The 23775-nt window shown below is 48.2% G+C and overlaps 1 protein-coding gene across 3 annotated transcripts in view; it reads right to left on the minus strand.

The window, feature by feature from the left end:
* Positions 1–15795: 15795 nt before the first annotated feature.
* ZNF423 (zinc finger protein 423) overlaps positions 15796–23775 on the minus strand; it is a 342644-nt gene continuing 334664 nt past the window's right edge. For all 3 annotated transcript variants that reach the window (XM_052655503.1, XM_052655504.1, XM_052655505.1), the window contains exon 8: positions 15796–16463. In XM_052655503.1, coding sequence (XP_052511463.1) covers positions 16434–16463 — 30 coding nt within the window. In that variant the 3' untranslated portion in view covers positions 15796–16433. The remainder of the gene's footprint in view (positions 16464–23775) is intronic.

Raw genomic sequence — 23775 nt, forward strand, 5'->3', positions numbered from 1 at the left:
GAAATTATTCAATCTTAACAAACAAAAAATAAACTGGAAAAAATTAACAAAGCCTTAAAGAAGCAAGATCCGATGCTGTAAAGAGCAATATTGCATAGGAACCTGGAATGTCAGGTCCATGAATCAAGGCAAATTGGAAGTGGTCAAACAAGAGACGGCAAGGGTGAATGTCGACATTCTAGAAATCAGTGAACTAAAATGGACTGGAATGGGTGAATTTAACTCAGATGACCATTATATCTACTACTGCGGGCAGGGATCCCTCAGAAGAAATGGAGTAGCCATCATGGTCAAAAAAAGAGTCTGAAATGCAGTACTTGGATGCAATCTCAAAAACGACAGAATGATCTCTGTTCATCTCCAAGGCAAACCATTCAGTATCACAGTTATCCAAGTCTATGCCCCAACCGGTAACGCTGAAGAAGCTGAAGTTGAACTGTTTTATGAAGACCTACAAGACCTTTTAGAACTAACACCCCAAAAAGATGTCCTTTTCATTATAGGGGACTGGAATGCTAAAGTAGGAGGTCAAGAAATACCTGGAGTAACAGGCAAATTTGGCCTTGGAATGCAGAATGAAGCAGGGCAAAGACTACTAGAGTTTTGCCAAGAAAATGCACTGGTCATAGCAAACACCCTCTTCCAACAACACAAGAGAAGACTCTACACATGGACATCACCAGATGGTCAACACCAAAATCAGATTGATTATATTCTTTGTAGCCAAAGATGGAGAAGCTCTATACAGTCAACAAAAACAAGACCAGGAGCTGACTGTGGCTCAGATCGTGAACTCCTTATTATCAAATTCAGACTTAAATTGAAGAAAGTAGGGAAAACTGCTAGACCATTCAGGTATGACCTAAATCAAATCCCTTATGATTATACAGTGGAAGTGAGAAATAGATTTAAGGGCCTAGATCTGATAGATAGAATGCCTGATGAACTATGGAATGAGGTTTGTGACACTGTACAGGAGACAGGGATCCAGACCATCCCCATGGAAACGAAATGCAAAAAAAGCAAAATGGCTGTCTGGGGAGGCCTTACAAATAGTTGTGAAAAGAAGAAGAGGTGAAAAGCAAAGGAGAAAAGGAAAGATATAAGCATCTGAATGCAGAGTTCCAAAGAATCGCAAGAAGAGATAAGAAAGCCTTCTTCAGTGATAAATGCAAACAAATAAAGGAAAACAACAGAATGGGAAAGACTAGAGATCTCTTCAAGAAAATTAGAGATACCAAGGGAACATTTCATGCAAAGATGGGCTTGATAAAGGACAGAAATGGTCTGGACCTAACAGAAGCAGAAGATATTAAGAAGAGGTGGCAAGAATACACGGAAGAACTGTACAAAAAAGATCTTCACAACCCAGATAATCATGATGATGTGATCACTAATCTAGAGCCAGACATCTTGGAAATTGAAGTCAAGTGGGCCTTAGAAAGCATCACTATGAACAAAGCTAGTGGAGGTGATGGAATTCCAGTTGAGCTGTTTCAAAACCTGAAAGATGATGCTGTGAAGGTGCTGCACTCAATATGCCAGCACATTTGGAAAACTCAGCAGTGGCCACAGGACTGGAAAAGATCAGCTTTCATTCCAATTCCAAAGAAAGGCAATGCCAAAGAATGCTCAAACTACCACACAATTGCACTCATCTCACATGCTAGTAAAGTAATACTCAAAATTCTCCAAGCCAGGCTTCAGCAACATGAACTGTGAACTCCCTGATGTTCAAGCTGGTTTTAGAAAAGGCAGAGGAACCAAAGATCAAATTGCCAACATCCGCTGGATCATGGAAAAAGCAAGAGAGTTCCAGAAAAACATCTACTTCTGCTTTATTGACTATGCCAAAGCCTTTGACTGTGTGGATCACAATAAACTGTGGAAAATTCTGAAAGAGGTGGGAATACCAGACCACCTGACCTGCCTCTTGAGAAATCTGTATGCAGGTCAGGAAGGAACAGTTAGAACTGGACATGGAACAACAGACTGGTTCCAAATAGGAAAAGGAGTACGTCAAGGCTGTATATTGTCACCCTGCTTATTTAGCTTCTATGCAGAGTACATCATGAGAAACGCTGTACTGGAAGAAACACAAGCTGGAATCAAGATTGCTGGGAGAAATATCAATAACCTCAGATATGCAGATGACACCACCCTTGTGGCAGAAAGTGAAGAGGAACTAAAAAGCCTCTTGATGAAAGTGAAAGAGGAGAGCAAAAAAGGTGGCTTAGAGCTCAACGTTCAGAAAACGAAGATCATGGCATCCGGTCCCATCACTCCATGGGAAATTGATGGGGAAACAGTGGAAACAGTGTCAGACTTTTTTTGGGGGGGGCTCCAAAATCATTGCAGATGGTGACTGTAGCCATGAAATTAAAAGACGCTTACTCCTTGGAAGAAAAGTTATGACCAACCTAGATAGTATATTCAAAAGCAGAGACATTACTTTGCCGACTAAGGTCCATCTAGTCAAGGCTATGGTTTTTCCAGTGGTCATGGATGGATGTGAGAGTTGGACTGTGAAGAAGGCTGAGCGCTGAAGTATTGATGCTTTTGAACTGTGGTGTTGGAGAAGACTCTTGAGAGTCCCTTGGACTGCAAGGAGATCCAACCAGTCCATTCTGAAGGAGATCAACCCTGGGTGTTCTTTGGAAGGAATGATGCTAAAGCTGAAACTCCAATACTTTGGCCACCTCATGTGAAGAGTTGACTCATTGGAAAAGACTCTGATGCTGGGAGGGACTGGGGGCAGGAGGAGAAGGGGATGACAGAGGATGAGATGGCTGGATGGCATCACTGACCTGATGGACGTGAATCTGAGTGAACTCCAGGAGTTGGTGATGGACAGGGAGGCCTGGCGTGCTGCGATTCATGGGGTCACAAAGAGTCGGACACAACTGAGTGACTGAACTGAACTGAACTGAGGGATATATGGGACTACAACAAAACAGTAGTGTCACTAGAATCCTGGGAAAAGAGGAAAAAGACAGTAGGGTCAAGAAAAGTACCTGACTGAAAAAAAAAATCCCAAATTTGGCAAAATATGTAAATCTACAGATTCAAGAAGATAAGCAAACTTCAAACAGTATAAACCCAAAGAAATCCACACCAAGACACGTCATAGTCAAATTTCTAAAAATTGAAGCGAATGGAAAAATCTTGAAAGCAGACAGAAACGTCTTGCCTAGAGAGGGAAAACAATTTGAATAAAAGTGAATTTCTCATCGGAAATGATAAAGAAGGAAGTGGCACAACATTTTTCAAATGCTGAAAGAAAAGAACTGTCAATCCATAACCTCACATCCAGTGAAAATATTGCTCAGGAAAAAAGGGGAAATTATGATGTTTTTAAATGAAGGAAAACTAAGAGAACTTGTAGCCAGACAATCTACCCTAAAAGCATGGCTACAGGAAGTTTTCTAAACAAAAAAATAAATTATAAAAGAAAGAACCATGGAACATGAAGGAAGGAAGGAAGGGGACAATAAGCAAAAATAGGAATAAACAAAATAGATTTTTCTTCTCCTCTTGAGTTTTCTAAATTACACCTAATGATTGAAGCAAAAAATTTAATGTTGTTTGGTATGCTTGTAAATGTGTGTAAAAGAATAATATACTATTATGAATAGGAGAGGGTAAACGCATAAGAGGAGGTAAGATTTCTATGCACCTCAAAACTGGTAAAATGACAGTATCAGTAGGTTTAATAAGCTATGTATATATAATGTAATATCTAATGTTATTTTTTAAAGTTCTGCAAGGAAATACACTCAAAAAAGACCATATACAAACTGAATGAAATTTGAAAAGAAAGTGTTCAGGGTAATAAAGCAGTAAAAAGAAATCAGAGAAATGAAAAACAGTGAGATAATTACCTTAAGTGTAAATGACCTACTGTATCAATTAGGAGACAGAGATTGGCAGAGTAGATGATATGACTATGTGCTACCTGTTTAATAAAAGAAACTCACTTCAAATACAATGATATAAACAGGTTGCAAGTAAAGGATGGAAAAATGTATAACGCAAACATTAATCAAAATAAAACACAAATGGCCATATTATTCTTAGATAAAGTAGACTTTAGAGCAAAGAAAACTACCAGAAACAAAAAAGATAATGCAGAATGATATAAGGATTCATCCACTCAGAAGACAGCAGTCCTAAACGTATATGCAAACATTAGAGCTCCAAAACAGGTGTAGCAAAAACTATTTGAATTGAACGGAAAAAATAGACACACCACAATTACATCTGGACTCTTCAGCAAGCTTCTCTGAACAATTAAAAGAGCAACTAGACAGAAAATCAGCAAAAATATAGAAGAACTCAATGATACCATCAACCAACAGGATCTGAGACATTTATAAAACACTCTACCCAATAATAACAGAATACACATTCTTTTAAATCCCATGGAATTTATGCCATGATAGACTATATTATGGGCCATAAAAAGAAATCAACAAATTTAAAAGAATTTAAATTACAGAGTGTGTTCTCCCACCACAGTGGAATCAAACTAGAAATTAATAACAGAAAGATAACAGAGAAATCACCAAACACTTGAAAATTCAGCAACGCTTCTAAATAATTGATGGATCAAAGAGAAAGGCCCAAGAGAAGTTTTTTAAAATACATTGAATGGAATGAAAATGAAAATACAACATACATATCAAATATTTGGGAACACAGCCAAAGCAGTACCAAGAACGAAATTTATACCACTAAATACAAATATTTAGTCTCAAAACCAGTAATCTAAGTTTCCATCTCAAGAATCTAGAAAAACGAGAGCAAAATAAATCCAAAGCAAGCAGAAGGAAATAAAGAACAGAAGTGAGTGAAATGGAAAATAGAAAAAGAATAGAAAAAAGTGAAACAAAGCATAAGGTTTTGGGGGAAAATCAGTAAAATTAATGAACCTCTAATAAGACTTATAAAGAAAGAAAGAGAAGACACAAAGTACCAACACTCAGAATAAAATAGGGAATGTTACTACAGACCCTACAGACATCAAAATCACAATAAGGAAACACTATGAGCAACTTTACTCACAGAAACCTCACAAATTAGATGAAATAAACAAACTCATTGAAAAACACAGACTGCCTCAACTCACTCAACATGAAATAGATCATTTGAATAGCCTTACATACAACTTGTAAATATTGAATTTTTAACTGAATTTAAAATTGAATTTTTAATTGAAAAACTCCCCACTCCCCCCCCCCACCTGCAAAAGAATAAGATCTCTGTGTACTAACAAGGAGAGAAAGGAACAGCATGTCAATAAGGGAATGAAAAATGACTTACAGAACAATGTGTTCAATAACATATTTTTATGAAAGAAAAGATAGCAGTATATACAAATGTATGCTTTCATGTGCATAGACTATCTCTGGAAGAAATAAGTCTGGAAGGAGTGTGTGTAGGAGGAATGGTTGATTTTTTTAAATGATGTTTAACTTTATCTTATATCCATCAGAATACTTTAAACATTTTTCTATTATTATTTAATAACTTTTAAAGTTGAATATCCACCTGCCTTCCCTGGCTAGAGTCCAGCCTTACAGACAGATCACCAGGTTTCACGTCTAGGCTTCACCACTCACTAGCTGTTAGAACCGAGCCCTAGTTTCATTTACTGTAAAATGAGAATGAAGATAATGAGGATAACTGTCTGGGAGAATAGGGACTCTGAATTCAGCAAACAGCACCTTCATGCCTTGCATTGTGCTGGGTGTTGTCATGGCAAGCCCAGCAGGTACCTGAGGGGAGGTCAGACGGTGGTTCTGGAGCTAAGCCCTGAAGGAGCTATAGGATGGCTCGGCCCCAGGGGAGGGACAAATGCTATTACAGAGATGCCAGAAGGCAGTAGAAACCCTCAGTGCCTGGGGACAGGGCACCAGGGTGCAGGACAGAGGAGCCCTCAGGCTGCCAGAGCAGGAAGTTCTCATGCCAAGGGCAAATCAGAACTCTACCCTGTTCAAAAATCAGAAGAGCTAGGATATTTTCCTCCTAATGTTCTCAGGGTTGATTTTCTCCACTGCTTTCTATGGGACTCTAAGAACCATCAGCTAATACAACTGTCCGCCGCGCATTTGACATGCCACCAGAGTGCTGCCAAATGTGGCCTATCCTCAGACCTTCTGCCCTCCTGGGTACAGGAATCCTTGTCCCTACTCAGAAGCCATCCTTGTGCCCGGTCCCAGGTCCCCAGCCCTCCCAAGAAATCCTCATAAACATAGGAAGCTAAAGCCAAGATTAGCTTGGAGGGCTTCTGCTTCAACACTTCCATTTCACAGATGAGGAAACCGAGGCCCAGGGTAGGGAAAGGACTTGCCCAAAGTCACACAGGGCACTGGCAACAGAGCAGCGAGTGTGGACTCCCAGCCTGCTGCTTGGTGCTCAGCGCAGGATGCACACGGCCAGGCCCCAGTCCCTGCCTGCCTTGTGTCGTAGGGCCTGGCCTCCCAGAGCTGTGAAATCCCCTCTGTTTCTGGGCTTGTCTGTTTCACATCAGTAGCAGGATCATCCCTAAAACGTTCAGGGACAGAAACTGGCTTCCGTGTAGGTTCTCTCCCTCCAGAAGAGACTTACAGGTGACTCTGGAGCCCCAGGCTATCTGCAGGCGTTGGGTGACCACCTGGTCTATGAGTACCTTACACGTGTCAGCAGGAACTGTGCTAAAGTCTACTATGCTATCTCCTCAAATTCTCACCACTCAAACAGATTCCCAATTATTTATCCCCATTTTATAGATGAGGAAACTGAGGCATGGAAAACCTGAGGATCCAGCTCTACTGCTAGAAAGGAAAACAGACAAATCCATCCAATAAGAGAGGCGGAGATGTGCTCCCACTTTTGCCTTCAGCCCACCACTCCGGGAGAGGGCGGCTAGCTTCCTTCAGCCTCCACAGGCTTTCACAGGCTCCTGGGGCAGTGACCCATTCCCTTCCATTTGGTGCTGGAAGTTCCAGGGCCTATGGTGTTCTCTCACATGTTCTCAAGAGGCCTCCAACTGGTGGCCCAATCACCAAACCTAGTCCTCAAAATTGTCTGCCCTGGCACACTTGTATTTTTTGTTTGGGGTTGCTTTTTTTTAAATTAAACTCTGAAGTAATTACCAGCACTGAAATATTGGGACTTTTCACAATAAAATCTGGAGTTCCCCCTCTTGAAAGATTGGAAGGTCTGATAAGCGGGGTCTGCATTCTCACAGGGCAGCAAGGAGCTGGACCTCCTTGAGATGGGCATGGACGGCCCCCCAATCCATCCAGCCCCGCTACACCCAGCCCACTTCCCTCATTCACCTGGACTGCCTGCCCTGAGTCTGTGGCTCCTGCTGTGGGTTCTCATGCACTCATTCAACAAAAACGAATTGAACATTTGCTAGATGCAAATAGTGATTTCACAGGGAGAGGAGGAAGGGAACTCTTCATTCAACTCATCCTATCAGAATCTCCAGGGGTGGTGAGGGTAGCTAACAGGTAAATGCAGTTTGAAAAACAATTTTCCGTATTATGAGCTAACTTTATATTTGGAAAAACTTAAAAATTGCAACAATTATACTAGTAGTAATAGTGGAATAACTAGCACCTTTTATCTATTCATTTACTCAACATCTGCTCATTTATTCAACATCTGCTCATTTATTCAATGCTCAATATTTATGGAGCAACTACTTTGTTCTGGCACTGTTCTAGGTGCTGGGGTTCCAGCAGAAACAAAAAGACGAAACTATGGCCTCTTTTTTTTTCCCCCCTTTACCATTATAGTTTATCACAGGATACTGAATACAGTTCCCTGTGCTACACAGGAGGACCTTGGTGTTTACCTATTCTCTGTATATGTGCCAGTTGTATCTGCTAGCCCCAAACTCCCAATCCAACCCTCCCTCTGCCCCAGCTCCCCTTTGGCAACCACACACCTGTTTTCTATGTCTATGAATGTACTTCCATTTCAGGCATGCTAAATCAGTTGCATCCAACTCTTTGGGACCGACCCCATGGACTGTAGCCTGCCAGGCTCCTCTGTCCATGGGATTCTCCAGGCAAGCATACTGGGGTGGGTTGCCGTTTCCTTCTCTAGATTTTCCCAACCCAGGGATCGAACCTGCGTCTCTTGCACCTCCTGTCAATGAGGGTTCTTTACCACTAGAGCAACCTGGGAAGCCCCTTGTGCTTCACAGATAAGTTCATTTGTCATAGTTTAGATTCCACATATAAGGGATATCATCCAGAATCTGTCTTCTCTGACTTACTTCCCTTAGCATGATAATCTCTAGATCCATCCATGTAGCTGCAAATGCCATTATTTCATTATTTTTTTTTAATGACTGAGAACTCTACCCTCTTGAAGTGGAGGTTCTCTTAAGAGTCTTATTCCCTCCCCACAGCAGCCTGATAGACACAAAGTTAGCTCCAGTAGCTCCCTGACCCTGCCTCTAAGCCCCACAGTTCAAGAGGGTGATGTGTGTGCCCCTCTCCCACCCCTTGCCCCAAGGGAAGTACAGCAGGGTCTCTGGGGTGTGGCCTCTGGGTGTGTGGAGCTTGAGATCCAGCAGGCAGGGATTTAGAAGGTGGTGCAGACTCTTCTGAGAGTTCTGGAGCCTGCCATCTTGGGAATCTTTCAAGGGTGGGAGGCCAGAGGCATTGAGGATGAAGCTGGTGCCTGTAGCTTTCAAGGCTCAGAAGAGAGATGGAAACCTGGTGTGGGGTGGGGAATGGTTATCCGCTGGTTGGAGGTCTTCTCTAAGCCTCCTGAGAATTCCCAGGCCCTACTACTGGACAGTGGATCCTTCCTCCCAGGGACTTTGACCCAGGTTAGGCTGGCCTCTCAGAGGCTACCTTGTTCCTCCCTTTCAGCGTTTCCCAAGGTCCTGGCCGGGGAGGGCCGAGGAACAGTAGAGGACAGGCAGTGAGTGGCAGGGCCTTTAAAGGACCTTTCTGTTTTCAGTTCTTTCTGGGCCTGGGGCTGGGTAGGGCCCGTGATTGGGCTTGGCGTTAAACTAGGAGCGGCCAGGGCAGGTGTAAATTATGCAAAGCTATTTCTGGAAACTTATCAGATTTCTCAAGAGAGAGAAATTAATTTGCCTGTTTGGGCAAATAACACCAATTTTTTTTTTTCCCTGCTTAAGGTCATTTTGTTAAAATAAAATTGATTAACGTTCTCTTTAAAGTTTAAGTAGAAACTGCTCAAACATATTTTTATGCACAGAAGCACGGTTTGCGCCCTTCAGTAATTAATAACTCCACAAATAAGTTCACACAGCACACTGCTCGCGCTCAGCCCTGCTCAGCCCGCGGCCCAGGGCGGGCGCCGGGTGGGCGGGGCCGGCGCCGAGTCAGGCCAATCAGGGCTCAGGGGAGGGAGGCGGCGGGTGGAGCCGCGGCCTCCACCGCTCGAGTCCAAGGGGGGTCTCCCCGCCCCACCCCGCCCAGGCTCTCCGGGACCACCCAGGACTTGGGGACCACCCGGCCACGAGATCTCTCCAGGGAAAGGCAGACACTGGGCGACCAACACCTGGAATTGGCTCCAGTGATGCGAGCATCAGAAGCCACCATTTCTGAGTCACTCTTAAAAAAAGTGCTTCTGGCGGGCTGAGAAAAGGGCTCTGGAGCCTAAGTTAGAACTGGAGTGTGAAGTAGCCTTGCTCTGCCTCGGTTTCCTCATATGTAAGGAGATGAGATTACCCACGTGATACTGTTGTGTGCGGGTCTTAGAATAATTCCAGATAATGTTAACATCATCATCGTTTTTATCTCATTTCAACTTCACAACAGCTTTGTGAGATAAACATTGCTTGTTATTCTTCCCATTTTACCTACCTGTGAAAATACCCATGCACAGAGAAGTCAAGTGCCTTGCGGAGGTCACACAGCCGGTGAAGTTTGAATCCAGGTCTGGCATACACCACGGTTTTAGGCTACAAGATGTCTTCATATACATGTTTATCTTCCCCTGAACCTTTTCAATTGTCATTTATTTACCTTCTGTTTAATTTCTGCATACAGTCAGTAAATATTTGTCTGTTCCAGATCCCATGAAGGGTGCTGCATATACCCAGATTTACTAAGAGTCAGGCTTTGCTCTTGAAGAGATTATAGTAGGGATGGGTGGAGCGGCAATGCAGAGTCTGTGGTGGTAGCCACTAGTACAATTAGCCAAATCTTGTCAGTTTTTAGGTCTACCAGTTACATGACAGGATTGCACTTCCTGGCTCCTGGTGATGGGGTGGGGCCATGTGAGAATTGTTGGCCAATGAATTGTGTGTTAAAGTGCTGTGTGTGTGTGTCTGTGTGTATGAGACTCCCAGGCAAGAGCTTTTAATTGCCAGTGTGAGACCCTCCCAAGTTCTCTATCTCTCTTTGGCTTGGTTACTGAACACATTTATGGTAGTCTGTTTTCTGAGCCTTCCAAGTTACTGAGGCTTTCCAAGTGACTACAATGAAGGATGACCAGGTCATCTGTGTGAGAAATAAATCATTATTGTGTTAAGCCACTACAATTTAGGAACTTTTTGTTATTGTGCCATAACCTAACCTATCCTGACTGCTACACAATCCCAGAGACAGACAGCTATAAAAGTGTATAGATGTCTAGAAATAGACTTATACACCATCTATTATCTGAGTCGTTATTATCAGAACATTTTTCCTGTGGGGGGGTCAGAGTAGGTTGCCTGGAAGACAAACAGGATCATGACTAGGGTGAAATGAGCAAAGCATTTGCCTTGGGCACAAAATTTAAGTGAATGGCAAAAAACTCAGAATAATACTTTCAATGTTTTTTAAAAATCAAAATAAATGCAAAAAGTCCACAGTAAACAAAACAGCAAAAATTTTAATAATGACAGGATCCAGTGGTACATTTGCACAATTTTGCCTCACTTGCCCCACCTTAATCCCAGTCCTGTTGGCTGTAGTTTTTCAATTTTATTTTTTTAGAATATTGTGTTAAATATTGTTTATCTTCATTACTAAGCTTTCTGGTTCCCTTAAATTTTGTATCCAAGGGAAGTGTTTTACTCGCCTCACTGAGTCTCAACCCTGAATATTAGACACTTGAACTGAGTTTAAAAGTAAACCAGGTAAAAAAGAAGGGAAGGGCATTCTAGGAAGAGGAGCAGCATGAGTGAAGGCATGGAAGGACACAGCCAGGGGTGTACATGGTAAAGTATACCCTACTTGGTGTCTAGCAAGACAGAGTTGTAAATGTTTGGCTTTTGTTAAGTGCTGGGAGTTTTTATCTCTTCTGGGAAATTGAGGATGCCGTATATCTTTGCTCATACTCCTGTCAAGCCTGAGTGAACCGAAATCAACTGTAAATTGTAAAAATAGTGACCTTGTGAATTTGCTTTGATAACTAACAAGCAGTTGGGTGGCCGGTTCCTTGAGGGTGCCTCTGTCTCCTCCAAAGGCAAAGCTAAGGTAGACCACCTCAGTTTGTTCATTTCCTAAGCTGTGGTCATGGATGGTACCTACTAACCACCAACAGGTGTTGCCTTGGGAGGAGAGAGGGAGGCCTTTCAGTTTTGTGGTAGACCAGTTGTATTAATGACCTTGATTCTCCATCCCTTCCTGAATCCCAGCTGCTGGGATCTTGCAGCTCTTCCCATCAGTAGGTAGAGTCTGTTTCCTTGCTCCTGAGTCTAGTTTGGCCATGTGAGCAAACACCATGCACAAGCAGAGGTTTGAAGTTCTTGCACAAGTGGGCTTGCTCTGCTCTGCTCTTTGGCCAATGCCATGAGAAGAACATGCTCAGGCTACCCTGCCAGAGGATGAAACATGAAGAGTAGCGCTGAGGTATCTCAGTCATCCCAGCAAGGCCATCCCACATTAATCAGGAGTCAGACACCCAAATCAGATCAGCCAAGCTAACACAGCCCAGCCCAGATCAGCCCAGCCCCACGAACTTAAGACCCAAATAGATATTGATGATAGTGGGTCACTGAGGTAGATTTCTTAGACTTCAGGTATTGTTAACTATCCCATATCCTTTCCTTGAAACTTCTAAATTTGCTGCTACTTGGAAGCCATTTATGTATATATTCAATTTGTTGTATTTACAAATTGATTCAACTATAATGAAGAACACAGATAATAATGGCTTGAATAAGAGAGACGTTTATTTCTCTCTCAAGGTCAAGAAATCTTTTGGGAAGCAAGACTGAGTTAGTATGCATTTGACAGTGTTAGAGATCCAGGCTCTTTCTATATTGTTGCTCAATCCATGTGAGGCTTCCATGTCTAGTTTACCTCATGGTTCAAAATAGCTTCTGGAGCTCCAGCTATTGCATCAACATTCCAGCCATCAAGAAAGGTAGGAGGTTGAGCTCATTTCTTCTCTTTAAGGACAATTCCTAGAATTTACATATACCACCATATTTTTACCCCATTTGTAGCCCAATATAATCACCAATAGTAATAGGGCCATGTTCATCTTCTAGGACAGATAGGGTATATTATTTGACTCTTCTCCTCTCCGAGGTAACATGTGCTCAGATAAAAATCAGAGTTAATTTATTAAGCAAAAGAAGGAGAGCCAGCAGTCTTTCCTACATAGTATGTCATTTTATTCATAATAATAATTATTATTCTATCAAATTTCCCTTCAACAAATAGAAATGGCTGCAGAGGGGAGTCAGACACCCAAGGCTAGAAGGCAAGACACCCAAATTATAGTTTTGGTTCTATGCTGAATTGTGTGACCTTAGAAAATACTCTGAATTTCTGTGGGCTTGTTTTAATCCATCTAAAATTGAAACCTGGTATGACCAGAGATCCCTAAGGATATTTCCAGCCATTTCCAGCGTGGGGTTTTTACATTCACTGCACTCTTTTCCCAGTGCTCGTGGACGGCTGAGTTCCTTTCATTGTTCAGGCCGGAACACAAGTCACTTCCTCAGCTAGGCCTGCCTCTAACATGGGTCCCCCACGTATTTCACAGTCCAGCCCTTTCCCATCACAGTGCTTGTGAGCATGCACTGCTGGGTGTTTACTGGCATGCTTGTTTATTAAATGACTGTCATGTGACCATGAGCTCCTCGAGGGCAAGCATCAACTCACCCATCCATCCCTTTATCCCTAGCACCTGGTGTACAAGAGCAGATCCATAAGTGTCCGCTGGATGAATGAATGAAAAAAGTCTTGGTCCATTTACTGAACACTTGTAACTGCAGATCCCACTCCTAAGAATGTACATTTTAGAAGGGAATAAAAAAGCAGAAAGTTCAATATTAAACATACTGTGAGTTTAGAAGGAACACTCTATGACTGGGGCAACTTGAAAAGATTCTCCCTATGGTGGCTTCTCCACTGAGACCAAAGCCCTTATCCACCTGCTTCCAGAAGCTCTAGGCAGGTACCCAATAGCAGGGATCGGTGTCCCGGGGTCCTGGTCCATTTCTCAGCCTGCGCTAAATTTCTCCAGCTCATAGCGCCACTAGACTGATGATCTGCACATGCAAAGCCAGCACCAGTGAAGTCAGAACTCCAGTCACCTCACCTGTTCTCCACTGTCATGCCCTACTCCAGCACCCAAACTGCTCGCGGCTGCCTCTGCTGAAGGGGTCCCTCCAGTGTGAGCTTCTCGAGGGAAAGCATCACATCACTCATCATCCCTTTATCCCTAGCACCTTGTGTACAGCTTCATTGTCCTCCTAGCAGTAACCATGCCACTTCCGGGTCATTCTCTGTGCTCAGCCCTTCTTTCCTGTAGCACCCTTTTCTATGAGCCTCCCAATGACTCTCCCAGATCCCGCAGAGCTGAGACGTAAGGTGGCTCATCCTAGCTTTAAATCATTTGACTAAAAGAAAGTAGGGGAGGGTGGGGCCAAAGCAAATGTTTAGAGCCCTGCACTACCCCCACCCCACACTGCCCGATGGTGACAAATACCAGTCCCAGCAAGGGCCGCCCCATTCCCCCTACCAGCCCCCGCCCCGCACAAAGTCACGAGGGGTTCTCTCAGCCGAAGCAGCGTGGGCAGAGCCAACCCGAGAACAATGGGGCCAGGGTGAGGGGGGAGTCGGTGGGGTTCCCTGGCTGCCTTGTCATCGCCATAAACCTCATTACCTCGCGGTCCCCTAGGCTGTCTCTCTCCTTACCCAAGGCATCCTCTGGCTTCGCTGCTGATTCCCACACGGCGTGAAAAGCTCTTAAACCCCCCGCTGTAGTTTTAATGGGGGCAGTGACTAATTTAGCCCTACGCCACCAACCGTCAAATCAAATCTTCCATTGGTACTTACTGAAGACTCACCTGGGTTCCATGGGGTTCGGGATAAATCCAGACTTGGGAGGGCCCAGAGACAGTGATCTGGCAAGCCCCGAGGACACGCTGATCCTGCCCACAGTCGCATCATTGTCCAAAAGGCAGGTTTGGCTAGGGACTCCGGGAAGCCTACCCCAGACCCAGGCTGTGGCCAGCCACACTTTGGGGAATACCGATGCCTACCCTGAGGTCTTCCCCTAAAATGATGAAGTTTCCAGATGACTAAAAGCTAGAGTTCACCATGTTTGGCTTCCAGGAAGTAGAAGCCCTGAAATAAAAAAGCAGCTGCTCGATTCTGTCCAATACTGGCAGAAGCCTGATCAATCTGAGATTCTCAGGCGTACAATACCTCTAGAAAAACTAACAGCTCCACCCATGTCAGATGTTACATGTGTGACAGCAAGCGGAACTCTTACAGAAGCCCCTCAATATGGGAGTCAGAAGATGCTGGGTATAGTGGCTCCAAATTCCATGCCACGACCTTAGTATTCCATTATAATTAGGTGCAATCTGTCTGCCTGTTTCATTTCTGCTCTGCAGAGGGTAATAACAGTTTTCCTGCCCCTTGTGAAAAGTTAACAAGGAAGGGCTTCCCCATGCAGGTTCCGAAGCCCTGGCTCTGATTGACAAGTTGGCTGAGCACCAGCATGATGGAGGCATGGGAGGACAGGCTTGTGGGAAGCTAAGGCTGCTGCGAGCCCTAGGGTGCCAGCAAGACCAAGAGGAAGTGAGGCAAGCAAGGCACCTAAGGGTGCAAAGTGTCAGGAGACACCCATTGTCCGGGCCCCTGAGAGCAGGCCTCCCTGAGATTTTTGTATCCTAGGCACTTCACTTGCCCCAGTAGAGTTCTGGCTGCAGCCACTGGTAGCACCTTCCACATCCCACATATCTCTGTGATTGGAAAACTGCTGCTCCTACCTGGAGCTTGCCTGGAGTCCTGGCTAGGTAAGTATTAATCATGTAACCAGCTGCATCCAGCATTGAGGAAAGCCAGACCCAAGGGGTAGCGATGAACATGAGCCACCCTACTAGTATACTCAGCTTAGCCACTCACTTATCCTTGGGCCTCAGTTTCTCCACCCATAAATGAGATGACCAGGGTATTCAAAGGTGTTTCCTGCTCTGACTTCAGTGCTCCCTACTAGCTCATCTGGTCTGTGTGCATTAGGTTGCTATGCTTCTTCCTTCTCAAGAGGAGCTGGGTCTAAACGTGTGCAGGTTGGGTTCTATCTCTAGGTCGGGAAGATCCCCTGGAGAAGGAAATGGCAACTCACTCCAGTATTCTTGCCTGGGAAATCCCATGGGCAGTGGAGCCATGATGGGCTACAGCTCATGGGGTTGCAAAGACTTGGACATGCCTGAGTGACTGAGTCCAAGCACACCCCGCGAGCATGTCTGATCTACAGGAACTCACACAGGGACATACCCTGTAGGTGACGACAGCCCCCACGCAGCCCTGGGCTGGGGAGGAGAGAACCAGGCAGGCGGATGCTAATCGCATGGATTCCCTTTATTGAACTGTACTAGTTACTGCAGTCAGATTAAGTCACATTTAAAAGCAGACCATCCAGTTGCACTGAAACCGATTATATTCATTACATAGTTTTAATCACTGTCCGGTGAACTGGCAAATCCAATCAAAGCATTAGTCTTTAATTAAAAAATTAAAAGGAAGTATTCAGACAATAGCCAAGCAATCACATCACGATGCACAATTACCTAGAATTGCAATTAAAAAGTAGTTAACCGAAGGGGGGAAAGAAAAACAAGAAAGAAAAATAAGAAGCGAAGAAAAAAAAAATCACACTAATCCTTTTTTTTAAAAAACTATCAATATAATACATGAAGGAACAAAGGACAATCGCTTCCAAAAGCGGGTTTCTCTAACTCTAGAAATGTAGTCTGCAGCGGAAACTCTAAAAGCACACTAGCTGTAGCAGGACAATAAAAAATACTGAGCATGGAATACTTTTAATCTCTGCCATTAATATTCATTTCCAGCTGCTTATAATAGCAGCGCCTCATGGCCAAATCATTAGAGTTTTACATCTGGGTTGCAAATGACACTTTGATTGGATGTAATGTTCAAATGGCCCTCCCCACGGCGTCTCCGGCAAGCCTTCTGCGGAGAGGAGTCCTGTCGAGCGGTCCCTCACTGTGCATGCTGGCTCATCGTGTGGTTCTGCAAAGGCGAAGAAAGGAGACACGCATGAAGGCAGAAGAATGGAGAGCATGCCCGTCCCCTCCCACTCGGTGCATTTAAGCCGAGAGCCACAGAAAAGCATCTCGATTATGACAAAACAAAATGCAAGAACGAAAAAGTGCTCTGGCGACGCAGCTGCCAAGACGCCAAGTTGATTCGGGGCTTGGGGATGGGTTCCTGTTGCTGCCAACCTGGGCTCCCTGAAAATTTTTGTTTTTAGACCATTCAGGTCTTACCAAGGGGACTGGCTATCCGGAGGGAGAGGGGAAAGGCAGCGCAGGCAGCGAGAATTGAAAATATCCCTGTTCACCTCTCCATCTCCCTTTTGCTCTAATGATCAGGAGGAAATTATATCCGATCGCCTGCAGGCTTCCCCCAGATCCCCTCCACCGTCCTTCCGGGGAAATATTCGGAGCCTGGTGGAGGGATACGGCTTGTGTGCCATGCAGCTCTCCAGCCAAGAAACGCCAGAGCGGCGCCGATGTGATCAGACAGTGGGCGGCCACAGTGCCTATGGCTGAGGCAGGGGCCAGGTCACCCCCGGGAGGGGCCGGGGTAGGGAGCCTGCCTGTGCCGTCATATGACAGTGCTCTGGCCAGAAGAACCTTGTGTACAGTTAGTCCGAATCCGCCTGGGAATAGACAGCCTGAGTGGAACCGTCTGGCTAAACTCTTTCATCTCTCCATAGCCCAAGTCAGCTCTTCCCTCATGCCAGCCAGAGCAGAAAGGCAGTGTAGGTGTTTCCCAGGAGCCAGTGGCCTGGGGCTAGGGTTGGCGTTTGGCTTCTTAAGAGCCTATCTTTTTATTTCTTTTCCAGTGGTCTGTATTTCAAATCCTGACCAATCTCATCAAAGCCTCAGGTGGTATTCAATCTCATGACACCTGGAGAAAGGAAGCGGAATCCCCCCAGGCCAGAGCAGCCCCGCGGTGGGGAGCAGCACAGGATCCCCCCCGTACAGAAGCAGCTCCCCAAGGATGGACTGCCTCCGCAGACCTGGGCGCCCCTCCAGCGCAGCGACTCCTCCAAGGTTGGGGGCTGCTCCTGCAGTTCTGCCGATGACCACCAGGGGTCAGGCGCGGCGCTACATCTCTCTCCTGGGCTCCAGGACTGGACTGCGAGGGCGACCACAGGATGCCCGCAGCTCCGCGCGGAGGCCTGGGGCCACCCCCGCTCCCCAGCCCAGGACCCCTGCGGCAGCCGCTGCCCACGGCGGGCACGGCTGCTGTCTCCTTGGTGATGTCGCCAACTCCTCCGGCAAGCGCACGGCCCGGGAGAGGCAGCACCCGGGCCGGGAGAGGTAGCGCCCCAACCACACACGGCAGATGCTTGCTGACTCCAGCAGCTCGGAGCTACCAAGCCCTGCTGCCTCCTTCCCTGTGCTCCGGGGCACAGGCCACATGGCCGGAGTCTGACCAGCACGGGTGCTCTGTGTGGTTGCAGGCACACTTCTTTCAGTCCCCACCGCAGGCTTACAAGGTAGGACATGGTAAAAAGGATACTGAAGCTCAGACAGGCTAAAATACACCCAGCCAGGAAGCAGGAGGGGGTGGCAAATGGAATCCAAGAGAGCCAGGGGCTTCAGCGAGACGGCAGGGTTCCCACAGCACCTTACATCCCCATGGGCACCCAGTCTGTGGATCATCCAAACTCCTCTCCAGACACGAACGCCAACTCTGCCATCCTGGCCTGGCACCTCAGCGGGGGTGTCAGGGACCCAGAGGCGCAAGGCAGGTTGTCTGAGGCCACAGATGGGATGCGGCGGTTTCCATGGGAACGCCCACCCTCCAGCCGAGGCACCTCTCCTTGCACTTGCGCAGGGACAGCCAGCCGGTCCTGCGGGGAGCCGAGCCCACCCTACATCAAACCGTCCTCCCAGTTCCTGGGCCTTTGCTCACTCAGTTCCCACCTCCTCTCTCCTCCCAACCACGCTCCTCTTGAAGTCCTCTGCTTCCCCTCCCAGGAGCCACTCAAGGCACTTCCAGCCCACCTCCCACACGTGCAACTGCCTCCCGAGTGCCAGGCTGGCTGCCTCGGCTGAGCGGCAGACGGTGGGGGAGGGGGGGTGCATCACCTCCTCTCTCAGTCCCACCAAGTTTGTCCCAGGAGCGGTGTCAAAGGTGCAGCTTCCAGGAATGAACGACGTCATGGTTTCACTCTCCCACCCTGCCAACAGCCAGTCAGTTAACAGTGCCCTGTTGCCTGGGCTCCCTGGGTGCAGTCAGGTCCTTCTTGATTTGCAAGGGGTTGTGGGGGGAGGGGGGCATTAAGAAGGTAAACATGTATAGCTCCGACTTTGTTCTCAAATTTTGGTTCTGAGGATCTGGTACCAAGTAGACACTGAGTAAATAGTTTTGCATCAGTGTAAGGATAAATAAATGAACCTGTGTACAGGGAGGATGTATGGAAAGGGGAGAGGACAGTCCAAACGGGGTGGGGGGGTGGGGGGGTGAGGGGCACAGCATAGAAGAAGGTATGGAGGCTGGAATAAGCTCGACCAGTGCAGGCACCAGTGGGGTGATCCCAGCAGAGGTCACAGAAAGGACTGCCGGGAGCCCTGGATGCCCTTGAACGTGGACTCTGTTTCATAAGCAGCAGAAAACCAGATGATGTCTGATCTTCACAGACTCCTCAGGGCTACCCAGCAGCAACATGGGAAAAGGCAGTGTTCGGGGCTCTCTGGATAATGAAGCGGCCTCTTGCCAAGATGCCAAGAGCAGGGCCGGTGTGACCCACGTGGTCCACAGCAGCTCAGCCAGGTACAGAAATCCTGGAGGTGGGAACCTACACCTAGGACCGCTGATGAGGACAGTTCAGGAACAAATGCCACTTCTCAGGCGAAAACAGCAGCAGCCTTCTCTCTTAAGGAGCAGGAGCTGGTGGTTTTTCGGTTAGACTCAAGGAAGAACTTCCTCAAAGAGGGTCGTAGACAGTGTGGGGTGAAACTTCCATTCCTGAAGTTCTCCAGCAACAAAGAGCCCAGGATGTCACAGCAGATGGAAGTGTTGAAACTCGATGCAGGGATGGGGCCAGGCACCAGAATTCATTCAGCACTGAGCTGTGAAGCGCCTGCTGGAGGCTCTGCCCTGAGACGGGCATAGCGGAAGGAGCGGGTGACTCCAGCTCGGCTCAGCCCGCAGTCCTGACTGCGGAAGCGGGGATGTGCCAAGAGGCACCCAGACTTGGGTGCAGTATGATAGCTCTGATGGAGCCGGGTCGAGGCCGCCCAGTAAGTACGGGGGTGCGGGTGCCGAGAAGCGCACAGGCCAGGACAAGCCGGCACCAGCTCCTCCTCGGGAAGGGCGGAGGGGTGGCAGGAACCGTCCCCAGGACTCACCAACCACTAACGCACCTGTGCGCTGAGGAGCTCCGCCGACGGCACAGTTCAATAACCTAAAAAGCTGGGCTGCTTCCCCCCACGGCTTGGAGCTGCGGTCGGTTCCAGGGATGGGGGAGCTTCATCAAGTCTTCTTAAAGAGTTCCTTGCACCCGGCATGGTTCTCACAAGGGCATTTTGGCTTAATGTCTATTTCTCTGTTTATGCCTGTGCTATATTTAGCCCCTTCCGAGAAGCAAGAAAATCGTTTTTTAAAGATGCTACCGACCCCGCAGAAGAACACTTTCCCGGCCTCATAAAGGCCGGGGCGAGGGCGGGGGTGGCAGCCGGCAAGGACGGGGAAGGTGCCTAGAGACAGGGGGGGTCTGGCATCCACACGGGCCTCGGTGCCTGCCAGGGAGACGCAGGTGTGGGCCGAGAAGCAGGTGAGAAAAATAAAACAGGAGAACGGGAGGGGGGTGGGTGGCCTTGGTTTGCGGCGGAGATCCATCCGCTCGGCAGAGCCCTTGTGGCTCTGGTGGCGGAGGTTTCTGGAAGGGCCGGTGCCGGCCGCCTCTGCCTGCTGCGCCGAGCTGTCAGCTCCCTGGGATAGAAGTGAGTGAGGCGCGAGAGGTCGGGCCCCGAATGGGGTCCTGGTGAACCCTGTGTCTGTGGAAGTCATCCCCAGAGGACTGCACCGCGGAGGATCCCTCGGTCACACCCTCACATTCATTTACATAGTCATTCATTCCTTCAACAAACCTTTTTACTAAATACCCTGCTAGGTGAGAGCCGCCTTGTCACTAGGAATCCGGCAGTAAAATAACCCGGATCCAGGGCCCAAGCCAGGGTATGCTGGGTAGTGAGGGGCAGCAGAATAATGGAATCTGTGGCTGGACCATTCTCTCCAAAGCGCAGGCACTCACTGGCACATGCCAGGTGGAGATTGTGGTGGGGGTCCTGTTCTGGCTTCATTGTCCCAGGAGGCATCCCTGGCTCAACACACCTCCAGGCCCCACAACAGGCATGTGTACGAACCATGCCCACACACACATAAGCACACGCAGACACACACTCACTGGTGTGTCCCTCCCTGGTCGGGATTTCTTCTCCAGGTCGTGGTTCTGTTTTCTGTCCCTCGGTCTGGGACCCTGCTTGGTGTCCCTTTGATGCCCACCCACCGCAGAGTCAAGTAGAAAAGACTAGTGATGCTTAAACATGCTGGGTGCCTGGTGGCATGGAAAACACTGCCTGCAAGGCAAAAAGAGACTGCTCTGCACCCCCTGAGATGCACGGGTGTGGGCTGGAGAGGATTTCTCTGCACTGCTGGTCATTATGGGCTGCCCCTCCTGTGCTCCCACCACGCTGATGACAAAGCATCTCTAAAGTCCTGGCACCTCGCCTGGTCCTTTGCACGTGCCCCATTCGTGCTAGCCCCTGCTCAGGGGATCGCAAGGCAGGCGGCGAGCCCTTATGGGCTGAGAGAGGCTGGCTCCTGGGTTTGAATCCTGGTTCTGCCACTTACTAGCCACGTGACGTTGACCTCTGGGGGACTTGGGGTGGAGGGAGCAGCAATAACTGAGCCCACGTCCTAAGATGCCCTGAGGCCTCAGGAGGTAGTGTGAGTGTAGTTATTGCAGACTGGTCAAGAGGACATGCTCCATACACCCAACAGACGGTGTTCATGATGCTCTGGGAGCAAGGGGCCGTTTGCTCCCGCTAGTACCCCCATGGTACCAGGAGGGCTGGCGAGATCTCAGGACCACTCCGGAGAAGGCAGCACCTTGGATGGTCCTATCCCTGGAGCAGCAGGGTCTGATAAAGGGCCTCCCCTCATGGCCTCCTCCCTGAAGCCCCCTGGCTACAACCTCTGCACCCACAAGCCACTGCTTTCCCTCCCGCCAGGGAACACAGTGGGATTTCTGGTGAGGTGGGGAATCTCACGGAGACTTTGTAAGGGAGGGAGGAGGCGTGTCCTCTTCTAGTCATTCACGCACCCCTTCCAACAGTCGTTCACAGAGGCCCCGGACACACAGAGTTGGGGGAGCCCCAGCCTCTTCCTTGAGAAGCTCACAGCTCCACAGTGTGGCAGGGGACTGGATTCACAACCCCGAGGCAGATGTAAGGGTGCAGGGACACAGCTCCTCACCCTGAGAACATCGACCCACCCACGCACCCAGCCCCACCTGCAGATCACAGCTGGCCTCACCTTGACCACCTCACCTGCCTCTGGTTGGGAAAGAGGCTGTGGTCCATCCCCTTTCTCCCCACCGGCGGGCCAGCCCCTGGTGGCTTCCGACCTAGTAGCTCTCACGAGGCTGGCTTCCGACCTAGTAGCTCTCACGAGGCTGGCTTTACAAAGAGCAGACTCCAGGAACGGGGATCAAGTCCAAGAACCTGCCTTAGCCATGGGAAGATTCATTTCCAGGAAAAAGGTAGATCCTTCCAGCTAATGCTATACAGCCCTGTTCAGGCTAAGGGAGGTTCTGGTATTGGTTCATTTAGCATACACGGAGCCTGGCAGTGTGCAGTGGACAGAGACAGAGAGAGTGAGGCGCATCCTGGCCTTCTACCAGCTCATGGCTGAAGGATGGAGAGCTGATTTCTGATTGGGAGGAGTTTAACAAGAAAGCTGGCCTCCCAGCTGCCCTTTTGAGGATTGCTTAGGTTAGGATTTGCAATGGTGTGCACGCACGCGTGTGTGCATGTGTGTGGGCATGTACTCACTTTCCAGGGAGATGGGACCACCCAGACAAAGGCTGATGGTGTGAAGGATCCTGACAACAATCACAGCTAACACTGATCTCGAGCTCACTGTGTTGTTCTTAACCCTTCATTTATATTAACTCGTGTAAGCCTCGCAGCAACCCCGGGGACTAAGTACTCTCATTATCCCTATTTCACAGATGAGAAGACTGAGGCACAGCATGGAGGTCCCACAGCTGGTAATGGCGGTGCAGGGGCTGCACCCTTGCAGTCTGTATGCAGAGCCCACTCTTCAGCAGAGCCCTTGTCTGCCTGCGAAATGTGAAAAGTGCAGCATATGTTGGGGGAACAATGAATAATTCAGCTTGGCAGAAGCACAGGGCATGTGCCATGGAGACAAGCCTAGAAAGGAAGGCGGGGGCCTTATTGATGAGGTTCCTTGATGCCAGATGAGGCAGCTTGCCCTTAAATCTGGGCCATGGGGAGCCATCGAAGGTATTTGAGCTGTGGAGTTACGTGAGAGTCAAGGAACAGGGAGCTACACACACCTCCAGCCAGAAGGGTCCTCTGGCAGGACCTTCGTGCTCTCATCTCCCTCAGCCCTTCCCACTTCCCCCCAGCCCTGGCCCCTGGTACCTGCACAGTATCTTTCCCTTTGGGGAGGGTTCAGGGGCAGGCAGCCCACCTCCCTCTCCGCTGCGCATCACCTGGGCAGCCCCTCTCTGCTAGTGAGCACTTATTTTTAGAAGCGTTTGACAATCGTCCAAGGGTCTAAGACGAACAGATGGCCTGTCTTAAAGGCTCGTATGTTCGCTAGTTTGCACTTCTGACAAACGGTAAGCGCACTCGAGAGCACGCCATAAACAGAGCTGAATGAATACTCAGAACACAATTTAGCTAATGCACGTCATGAAAATTAGGAATGAGTGATGGCCGAGGTTCCCTCTAAATGCCTGCCCGGTGACGCAGTCGCTCTTCTGGGGGCCCCAGCTCTGACGTGTCTGCGCCCCACTTCTCCCCCTCCCGGCCCACCCTTCTGGCTGACAGCTGCCCGTCTGCAGGGAGGGCGTGGAGAGGTTCGCTGGTGTGGAAGGGACCTCATTCAACATCAGGAAGGTCTGGAGTGAAGCTGATGACCCGCCAGTCTAAGACAAAGCCCGGGGTGTCCTACAAGGCCCAGGCAGCCCCTCCACGCGTGGGGACGTGTGTGGGGCTTCCCTGGCCCTGCCTCCCAGACAGCCAGACGGGCTGTCGTCTGCCACTCCGGAACA

This window comes from Budorcas taxicolor, chromosome 18 (assembly GCF_023091745.1).
Source record: "Budorcas taxicolor isolate Tak-1 chromosome 18, Takin1.1, whole genome shotgun sequence".
Lineage (NCBI taxonomy): Eukaryota > Metazoa > Chordata > Mammalia > Artiodactyla > Bovidae > Budorcas > Budorcas taxicolor.